Source organism: Xenopus laevis, chromosome 8S, assembly GCF_017654675.1.
Source record: "Xenopus laevis strain J_2021 chromosome 8S, Xenopus_laevis_v10.1, whole genome shotgun sequence".
NCBI classification, from domain to species: domain Eukaryota; kingdom Metazoa; phylum Chordata; class Amphibia; order Anura; family Pipidae; genus Xenopus; species Xenopus laevis.
The window spans coordinates 21,038,129-21,048,807 of NC_054386.1; the positions used below are offsets into that span (position 1 = coordinate 21,038,129).

General features: G+C 41.5%; 1 protein-coding gene across 2 annotated transcripts in view; it reads right to left on the reverse strand.

The window, feature by feature from the left end:
* The window catches only part of LOC108700484 (sodium/potassium/calcium exchanger 4), an 84,114-nt gene extending 81,607 nt beyond the window's left edge, over nucleotides 1–2,507 (reverse strand). Inside the window, exon 1 of one of the 2 annotated variants that reach the window (XM_018233690.2) lies at nucleotides 2,163–2,507. In XM_018233690.2, coding sequence (XP_018089179.1) covers nucleotides 2,163–2,322 — 160 coding nt within the window. In that variant the 5' untranslated portion in view covers nucleotides 2,323–2,507. The remainder of the gene's footprint in view (nucleotides 1–2,162) is intronic. The other variant, XM_041574887.1, reaches the window with a different exon arrangement.
* Between the last annotated feature and the right edge of the window lie 8,172 nt (nucleotides 2,508–10,679).

Here is a 10,679-nt window from a genome sequence, read left to right on the forward strand (position 1 = left end):
CATCGGAAAACATGTTTTTTTCAAAATGAATCAGTTAATAGTGCTACTCCAGCAGAATTCTGCACTGAAATCCATTTCTCAAAAGAGCAAACAGATTTTCTTTATATTCAATTTTGAAATCTGACATGGGGCTAGACATTTTGTCAATTCCCCAGCTGCCCCTGGTCATGTGACTTGTGCCTGCACTTTAGGAGAGAAATGCTTTCTGGCAGGCTGCTGTTTTTCCTTCTCAATGTAACTGAATGTGTCTCAGTGAGACATGGGTTTTTTTTTAGATCTACAGGCAGCTGTTATCTAGTGTTAGGGAGCTGATATCTTATTACCTTCCCATTGTTCTTTTGTTTGGCTGCTGGGGGGGAAGGGAGGGGGGTGATATCACTCTAACGACATTGCCAAACGAGCGGATCTCTCCATGTATGGCCACCTTTACTTGCAGTACAGCAGTAAAGAGTGATTGAAGTTTATCAGAGCACAAGTCACATGACTTGGGGCAACTGGGAAATTGACAATATGTCTAACCCCATGTCAGATTTCAAAATTGAATATAAAAAAATCTGTTTGCTCTTTTGAGAAATGGATTTCAGTGCAGAATTCTGCTGGAGCATCACTATCAACTGATTCATTTTGAAAAAAATTTTTTTCCCCATGACAGTATCCCTTTAATGGATGCCAATGGTTTAGCTTCCCCCATGGACTAAACTGAATGTATTATCCATTTAGCTATAAATGTCTATGTCTGTCTCAACTGATGTTCCTCATGGAGAGCAGCTCCTCTTGGTCACAGTTGCCAATAGTGAATTTGAGAACTGTATTAAACAAGTCATGTTTGGGAGCCAGACAAGTACTGCTTATATTAAAGGGGAACTATTGCGAAAATGAAAATTTAATATAAGCTTCAGCATATTGAAATAAGAAACATTGTAAATACAACTAATTAACTATTCTGTATTGTTTCTCAAATAATCAAGTTTATCTTCACTATCCGTCTCTCAGCATCTGTTTTTCTTCATTCTCTCTTAATGCAGCAAGTGTCAGATAATCATTGACAGTTAGATCCAATATATTTTATAGGGGGGGGGCTTCCTTTCGAGCAGATGAATTAGAGCTCACTCAAATAACTGATTCCAGTTCAAACAAAATCTAACAAAATAACTGCCTTTTGCACAAATTCTGCATGTAGAAAGACATGATGTCTGGTTATTTTAATAGAGTAAGCTCTAATACATCTTCTAGGCAAAAGGAGCCCCCCTATAAGATATATTGGATCTAACTGTCTTGAATATCTAAATGAATATCTGACACCCAACTCCTGCATGATGAGAGAATGAAGAGAATGCTGAGAGAGGAATAGCGAAGATAAACTTGATTACTTCAGAAACAGTTCAGAATATTTAATTGATTGATTATATTTCAAATTCTTATTTCAGTATGCTGAAGCTTATATAAAATGTTCATTTTCGTGATAGTTTCCCTTTAAAGAGCAGAGGCTGAAGCCATGAATATTATAGTGGCAGATAATCTAGTGTATGTGTCAGACTAGCAGCCTCCAGTCGCCTTCTGGTTCCCTAAATGAGTGCCAGAGCCCTGGGCTTAGTGACCAGTGAACTCATGCTAAGAGACAAGTGAGCCCATGCTGAGAGACCAGTGAGTCCATGCTGAGAGACCAGTGAGCCCATGCTAAGAGCCCAGTGAGTCCATGCTGAGAGACCAGTGAGCTCATGCTAGGAGACCAGCGAGCTCATGCTAGGAGACCAGTGAGCCTATGCTGAGAGACCAGTGAGCCCATGCTAGGAGACCAGTGAGCCTATGCTGAGAGACCAGTGAGCCCATACTAGGAGCCCAGTGAGCCCATGCTAGGAGACCAGTGAGCCTATGCTGAGACCAGTGAGCCCATACTAGGAGCCCAGTGAGCCCATGCTAAGAGACCAGTGAGCCCATGCTGAGAGACCAGTGAGCCCATGCTAAGAGACCAGTGAGCCCATGCTAAGAGACCAGTGAGCCCATGCTGAGAGACCAGTGAGCCCATGCTAAGAGACCAGTGAGCCCATGCTAAGAGACCAGTGATCCCATGCTAAGAGCCCAGTGAGCCCATGTTAAGAGACCAGTGAGCCCAGGCTGAGAGGATCAGGTAAGAGGTTCAGTTAAAGGAGGGAGGAATGTACCTGTGCTCTGGAGCAGGCGGGAGATGCACCACACAACAAACAAAAGGGAGCAGATGAAGGCTCCCTGTTGCAGCATCCTCTCTCTTCTCTTTCTCTTCACAAATCTGAGAGGCTTTGTCCCGTTTTGGGTGCACATGCCGGCACCTGCTGTATCCCTCATGTTTCAGCCAGATATTACCTCACGCACGAATAAAAGAGCGGCAAAGGGCTTCAGGGCAATATCCTGGGACAGCCGGAGGCAGCTGAGCGCAAGGTGTAACGCAAAGTCCCACACAGCATTGCCCAGGCTCGGCTTAGTGTCAGTGACACTCACTATTCCTCTGGTGCACACACACACTGCTCTCATCCCAGGCAGGGGGGCGCCTTCCTCCTCCTCCTCCTCCTCCTCCCACACACACTCCCACCAACATGCTCCTGAACATGACAATCAGTGCAGCCAAGCACAGCCTCTGCTCCGTGGCTTTCTTGCTTCTGCACAGGTTAACAGTTCTGCCCCTGACAGCAATCATACGAGAAAGTTATGTCCTACAAAGCTGGTGACAGTCACCCACTGGAAATCATACGATCGGCAATACAGGCAGAGAAATTAGCAGCCGACAGAAATCTTTTAACCTGGCCAATCGACAAAAGATCGATCTCCGCCGGATGAAAAATGTTGGGACTCGATTTGGATCCATTATGAATCCTCGATTCATACAATCGGATCTTTGCATCTATGGCCAGCTATTCTCACCTCAAGACATAGTGTGTGACCTCTGATCCCGCCATAACTACTGTACCACCTACTCACTATCACAACTTTCCCAGCTGTCTCTGTGCCAAAGACTTGCTTTCCTAGGTCCATTCCCTGCCCAAATCCAAACAGCAACTTTACTGTGCCTTTACTGTGTAGATCAGGGGTGGCAAAAAGCTTGATCGGGATCTACCAATAGACCTTTATTTGATGATAAGTAGATCTCAAGACACTGTTAACAAACAGCTTATCTATTTAAAGAAGAACTCAACCCCCCACTAATAAAAACCCCTACACTACATAGTCTCCCTCCAGGTCTGGACTGGGAGTCAAAATAGGCCCTGCCATTTCAAGTACATAAAGGCCCAAACAGCCCTCAACAAGCCCACTAAATAGTGAGTTTCTATGGCAGCCCCTCTGGCATTTACCAGAACCCACAGATTGCCAGTGTGCCCGCCCCCCCTCAGTGCTTCCCCCACATAGGTGCCAAAGAACAGAACACCTGTAAGTCCCTAATTCATAACTCACATATCTGAGCAGAGTAAGCGTGGTGGAGCTCATGGGCACCATTTTCTGGCTCTTCGGTATTCTTTGTGTCCTTTTCCTTCCGTTTGGCAATTTCTGGCACTTTTGGTGTGTGCGCAGTTGCTACGAATCAGAAGACTGGTCCAACTGCGCATGCGCCAATATGGCGCTTGCTTCCCTGAAGAATACAGAAGAGCTGGAAGATGGTGCACATGAGCTCTGCTGCACTTACTCTGCTCAGATAGGTGAGTAATGGAGTAGGGGCAATTACAGGTGTTATCACCTATGCGGGGGAAGCAGGGAGGTGGGACTATGTATGGTAGGGGGTTTTATTAATGGGGAGTTGAGTTCTTCTTAAAGTAATATTTTCCATGGAAAGTATGGATGTAGATCATAATGGGACAACATCACTAAAAAATAGACCTCACATTAATAAAGTATGGGCATCCCTGGTGTAGATGATTCCCTTCTCAGCTGCAGCCTAGACTGCACTGAGCATGTGCTGTACAACTGGCATACCTAACCGGATCAAAAGATAAGGAGCTTAAGCGACAGCCTTGAAAGCATGGATCATTAGTGTTAGTGGGTGTACTTTTGCACCCATGTTAGTAAATCAATCCCATTGACATTCTGGTCCTGGAATCTTCTCTGGCACAGCAAGATAGAGACTCTGTCAGTTTCACAGGTTATCCTCATCCTCCGGCAATTCTTTCCTACTTTTTGTAGCAGTTTTGGTCCAATACCGCCAAGCATCAAAACTAAAAAGGTTCCAAGCCACTGCCATTCATCACCCCTGTCCCCTCATCTTCCTTTGTGCACAGGCACAAATTTTCAGCATCGGGTCCGGAGTATTGGGGATTGGTGCACAGTAAATTTTAGAAACTATTGTATCTCCTGCGAATCCCCAGTGTTTCCAAGCTAATGCAGGTGTGGTTGGGCAAAATGCCACCCCCCTAAAAAATAACTCCACCAACCCCTCATAAAAAAGCACTGTATTCATGCAGAAAATTGCACTATATTCCAAAGTACAAGGACCTGCACCTAAGGGGCAGATGCAAAGTACATAAAACATGGTTGTGTCTACCTGTTTTTGCACAATACCCTGCCCTGTGAGTGTTATATTGCATCTAGTATACCAGAAAAGTTATTTTTTTACTGTATTTAACCATATTGATACTTTGGCGACTAAATCTCCCTGAATCTGAACATTTGTCTCTGCCCTAAAACTCATGGACAAGATTCAAATTGAAATGCAATTCAATTCAAAGAAACTTATCTCACGGTTTATCACGTGAAAACCATATTGAAGTCTATGGGAACAAAACTGGAACTGAATTAGGAGAAAAGTTTTTCGTCCTCAAATTGAATATTGTCCATGAGTTTTCAAGTGATAAACCATGAGATAACTTTTACTCGCTGAATTGAATCTGGCCCTTTATCAGCTTTCCATTAGAATGAAGGCCTCTTGTCCTGTGAATAGAGGACTGGTTATTTGTTTCAACAAGGGATCCAAATAGTCAGTTCAATTACTGTCGCTTCCGTCTATCAAAGCCAGGATATACAATAAAGTAGTTGGTAATGAACTCCAATCAAACGCAGAAATCTGCTGCAAAAGTTGTGCTTTTTATTTAACACTGCATGTTTCGAGCATAGCTCTTTATCAAGTGTGAACTGAACAAAAAGTAGCAGATAAAACCCAGATCTGGCAGGCCAAGAAAAATACAGGACTGGCATACACAGAGGATTGTGAGAATGGTTACAGACAACCCAACGATCACCTCCAAAGACCTGCAAGAACATCTCACTGCAGATGGTGTATCTGAACATTTGCACAAAGAACATGTGTATGGCAGGATGATGAGAAAGAAGCCCTTTCTGCACTCACACCACAAACAGAATCGCTTGTTGTATGCAAATGCTCATTTAGACAAGCCAGGCATCGGAGTTCAAGGGCTCCATCTCCAGCCACTTCGGCAATTTTCGGAATGAGACTGGCGATTCGGTAATTTTCGTTGCATGCGCATTTGTGGCGAAAAGCAAAATTGCTCCAACTGCGCATGCGCCGCCACTCCGGTCTCATTCCGAAGATTTCCAAAGATTTCCGAAGAGAAGAAGATGGCGCCCGTGAACTCCGATGCCTGAATCTGCACCGAGGGGTAAGTAAAATGTTAGGGGCATTTGCCCTGGGTAACACTTTGGCCGGGAGAAGGACGGAGGGGGGTTTATGTAGGGTAGGGAGGGTTTTTATTACGTTAGGGTTGAATTCTCCTTTAAGTGCTAGTAGTTCCAATCTCCAAGTATCATACGCTGTCTGAAACAGTAAGGGGATTGTAGACATATAGTTAGCCTATAAGTGTGCGATTACTTTAGAGGGATGCTCTTGGTATAGATAAGAGATTATAGGTTCTGACAAATTTGCTGTTAGTTTACTGAGCTGTGAGTTAAATATATGCCTAAACTGCAAATATCTAAACATGGGTACCGTAGGGATTTCTAGCTTTGCTTTATCCACAAATAAGGAATCACATATTAGATCTCTCAGATATTTAAGTTTCCTGGGAGCCCAGAATTCTACTGCCTCTGCATTGAGAAAATGTTTTAGATATGAATTGTTCCACAAGGGAAGGCGAGGGAACAAGAGAGGGGGGTTGATCTCAGCCATCTTCATGGTAGTTTGCCAGGCCTGCTGGGGTACTATCATGCCTGGTGGTAGGATTGGGCAGTCTCTTAGTTTCCAGAAGGGACAATTTCATACTGGGTGTGCCTGCAGTATAACATTTGGATTGTCCTGGTCCTGGGCTAACCACCAATGTATGTATGCTAATTGTAATGCCAAATAATAGAAAAAGAAATTTGGCAGTTCTGCAGTCGTTTTACTTTAAATCATCTATCACTTTTCATAATTAAGGGTGATAAGCTCATGAGTTAATCATGAAGGAAACTAAGCCTGTTGTTCCCTGGTAAATAAGCTGATTCCATCATTCACAGTGAGATGGGCCTTCAAGTGCTCCTGGCATCGCCATGAATAATATATCTAGATCTTCAGCTTATTTGTAAAGATATTTTCCAAGGGGTTGCTTGCAAGGTATTTAAATCCTTATCACATGTGATTTGGTGATAAAAGGACATATACTGCTAAGCTAATGAGGTATGAAGAAATAAAAGGATTACATTTTTTTACTGGAATGGAATTGTACAAAAGCACAGCAAAATAATAAATCTATCATAACTTACTGTACAACTAGGCTATGAAACATTTGGCAGGTTTTTTCATGGAACAGGTATGGGATCTGTAATCCGAAACCTGTTATCCAGAAAGCTCTGATTTATGGAAAGACCGTCTTCCATAGATTCCATTTTATACAAAAAAAATCCAAATTTTAAAAAATGATTTCCTTATTCTCTTCTGTAATAATACAATAGTACCTTGTTCTTGGTCCAAACTATGATAAAATGAATAATCTTTATTGGAAGCAAAACCAGCATTTTGGGTTTATTTAATGTTTTCATGATTTTCTAGTAGACTCAGGTGCGATCTTGTACAATTTGCCGCCTGAGACGGCCTTCATATTGCCGCCCCCCACGGCACTCATCTTTCAGCGCCGGACGGGGGTCTGGGGCGGTCCATTTCGTGCAGGAGGGGGTCGTGGGTGGTCCAGTTGGACCAATTGGTTAGTCTTACAAAAAATAATAATTTCTTTGTGGTAAACAATAAAGGTTAAGGTTAAATTACATTTAACCTTTAGCTTTTACCTCCTAATGAAATGTTTGTTCGTTTTTACTTAGAACCCTTCTGTGAAGTTAATCATATATGCGACTAAACCTCTCCCAAGCCTGAGTGACCAACTATATTACTCTTAAAGTAACAGTATAGTGGTGCTTCGACAGTTGTGTGTAATTTTGAATATAATGGAGTTATTTAAAAGAAATGCTATTTCTAGAAATATTGATTTATCTGAGACTGACTGCTGGTAGTCGTGTAACACTGGAGAGGTAACGTAAGAAGTTGAAGTGCCACTAATTAGTGATGGGCTCTAACGGCGCCGGCGTCCAAAACAAAAGGACACCGGTGTCCATTTTTTTGGACGCCGCTGAATTTTCACTGGCGAATTTCCACAGCAGTTTTGCAAATTTATTTGCCGGCAGCGAATCGAGGGAATTTGCTGCAAATTTGCGCCTGCCAAATAAATTCGCCCATCACTACCATGAATACACATATACAGAAGTGGTTGCTGCAGTCTTGTGTAGTAGTAGTAATAATAATAATAGTGGGCAAATTTACCTAGGGTCGAATATCGAGGGTTAATTAACCCTCGATATTCGACTGCCGGATTGAAATCCTTCGGCATCGTAGGCAAAGGATTTAGCGCAATACGTTCGATCGATTCGAAGGATGTAAATCCATCGATCGAAGGATAATCCTTCGATCAGAAAAACCTTGGAAAGCCTATGGGGACCTTCCCCATAGACTAACATTGGCCTCGGTCGGTTTTAGGTGGTGAACTAGGGGGTCGAAGTTTTTTTAAAGAGACAGTACTTCGACTCTCGAATGGTCGAATAGTCTAATGATTTTTAGTTCGAATCATTCGATTCGAAATCGAAGTAGCCCATTCGATGGTCGATGTAGCCAAAAAAAACATTCGAAATTCAAAGTTTTTTTCCTCTATTCCTTCACTCCAGCTAAGTGAATGGGCCCCTAGGTGTCAGAAAAATCATTCTGCAAGGATTTGAAAAAGGCCCAAATGTGGGCCGAAACGTAGGATTAATGTACTAAATAAAATCACTATTTTGATGAAAAGAACATTGGTGTGCGGGTCTTTGCAACAAATCTATATATCTCTATCTATCTATCTATCTAGAGATGTGCAAGCCTCAAAGTGGTTGAGCAGTCATACACAAACACATAATAAAAACCAGTATATGAAAACTTGCTTTCACCTACTGTTTACATTACAAAGGTTAGCAACTAAGTGAAGCATGGGGGGGGGCGACTTACAATGTATCATAAATTAGCTAGTATATAAGAAATGAGCGTGAGCAATAAAAGCCATGGTACCTTCATGAATGCAGCCGTACTGTGGCACATCAGCTCTCTCTACAGCAGGGATCTCCAACCATTTTAACCCGTGAGCAACATTCAGAAGTAAAAGGAGTTGGGGAGCAACACAAACATGAAAAATGTTCTTGGGGTGCCAAATAAGTGCTGTGATTGCCCATTTGGTAGCCCCTATGTGGATTGTCAACATACATTGAAACTCTTTTTGGCAGTGCACCTGGTTTTATACAACCAAAACTTGTCTCCAAGCCTGGAATTCAAAAATAAGCACCTGCCTTGAGGCCACTGGGAGCAACATCCAAGGGGTTGGAGAGCAACATGTTGCTCACGAGCTACAGGTTGGGGATCACTGCTCTACAGTACATGAAGAAACGATGCATGCAGTAAACAGTCAACTAAAAATGCCTTTGTCAGAAGGAAAATATTTGATTTTACAGTAACATTAAAATTGTAAATAGGGGCAAGTGAAGATATTTTTCATGAGTGTGTGTGTGTGGGCAGGGGGGACAGTAGCAGATATATAATAAGATGATAACAAAAACCTACGTTTAATGAATAATGTAGACCGAGAATGCTGATAAGTAATGTTTAAAATAATGCTGGTCTTTAAATCATCTTCTAAAAATAATGGCAATTTGTCGTTTATTATAACTTTTGCGCAGCTTCACTATGTAACGTGCGATTTCCACTTGCTAATTCATTTGGGCTTTAGTTCAGAAACTTGACGCAGTCTGAGAACGTGTTTCTAGTGATGCACCGAATCCAGGATTCAGCCTTTTTCAGCAGGATTCGGCCGAATCCTTCTGCCTGGCCGAACCGAATTTGCATATGTAAATTAGGGGTGGGGAGGGAAATCACATGACTTTTTGTCACAAAACAAGGAAGTAAAAAATGTTTCCCCTTCCCACCCCTAATTTGCATATGCAAATAAGGTTTCGGATTCGGCCGAATCCAAAAAAGTGGATTCGGTGCATTCCTAGTGCTTTCTATTTAGTAAATAGCACTTTTGTTGAACAGATGCAGGCAGTGATTAAAGTGGGAAAAGAAATATAAAAAATGCCGTCAGTTGCAATTAATTAGAATAATAAGCAGGATATGGCTTCGTTGCATAGTAACTGATGTTGAAAAAGGGCTCACGTTCATCATGTTTAATCTCTTTGTTCAAATAAAATATGCCTAACTGCTAGTTGATTCAGTGGGAGCCAAATAAAATGTCATTTAATCTCCAATTATCCTTCAAGGGGAAATATAATCCTTCTTGACCCCCTGACACTCAGATATCAATTGGACCTGAATCAGCTTTGTGCTAAAAGTAAATCTCAGTAACCAGGTATGGGAACGGTTATCCTGAATGGTCTGGACCTGGGGTTTTCCAAATAACGGATGTTTCTGTAATTTGGATCTTCATACCTTAAGTCTACTAGAAAATCATGGAAACTTTAAGGGGCAGATTTATCAAAAGGTTGAAGTGAAAATTAGAATTAAAAAATTAGAATTTCAAGCTAATTTTTGTGTACTTCGACTAGGGAATAGTCCAAATGAAAAAAATTCTAAAATTCGAATATCGAAATTTATTCTATTTAAAACTTTGACTTCAACCATTCGCCATCTAAAACCTACCGAATTGCTATTTTAGCCTATGGGGGACCTCCTAGAAATAATTTGGAGTCAATTGGTGGACTTTGAAAAAAGTTTGATTCCTATGATTCGAATTCGATCAAAAACGGACCTATTCGGCCATAAAAAAAAAAAACCTTAAATAAATTTTGGTTGATCAAATTTCGAAGTTTGTTAGAATTAAAAAGCAGGAAGTAGTGTTCTATTAGACATCCAGTCACTCCAGCCTTTATACATTACATTACAACAGCACGCTATATTTTAATTTATTTATAATATGGATTAGTAAAGAGTATTTTTATTTTTGGGGATTTAAACATGTATGGATACATAGGGTAGTGGATATTTATGGGCATTGCAATTTTATGTAGTTCCTGAAGGGGCAACTGTTGCAAGGTGACGTATGAATCTGTAAGCCTATGATTAAGGGAGGTGTACGCGAAACCCGTGAGGCGATTTTTGGTCATTGGACCATTTTTTAACTGGAGTTCCGCCTTTCTTCTTGTTCAAGTACTGTTCCTTTAAGCTAGAAAGCTGATGACCATTATTAAAATACAAAAAAAATCTGCATTATGGTAGGTTGATG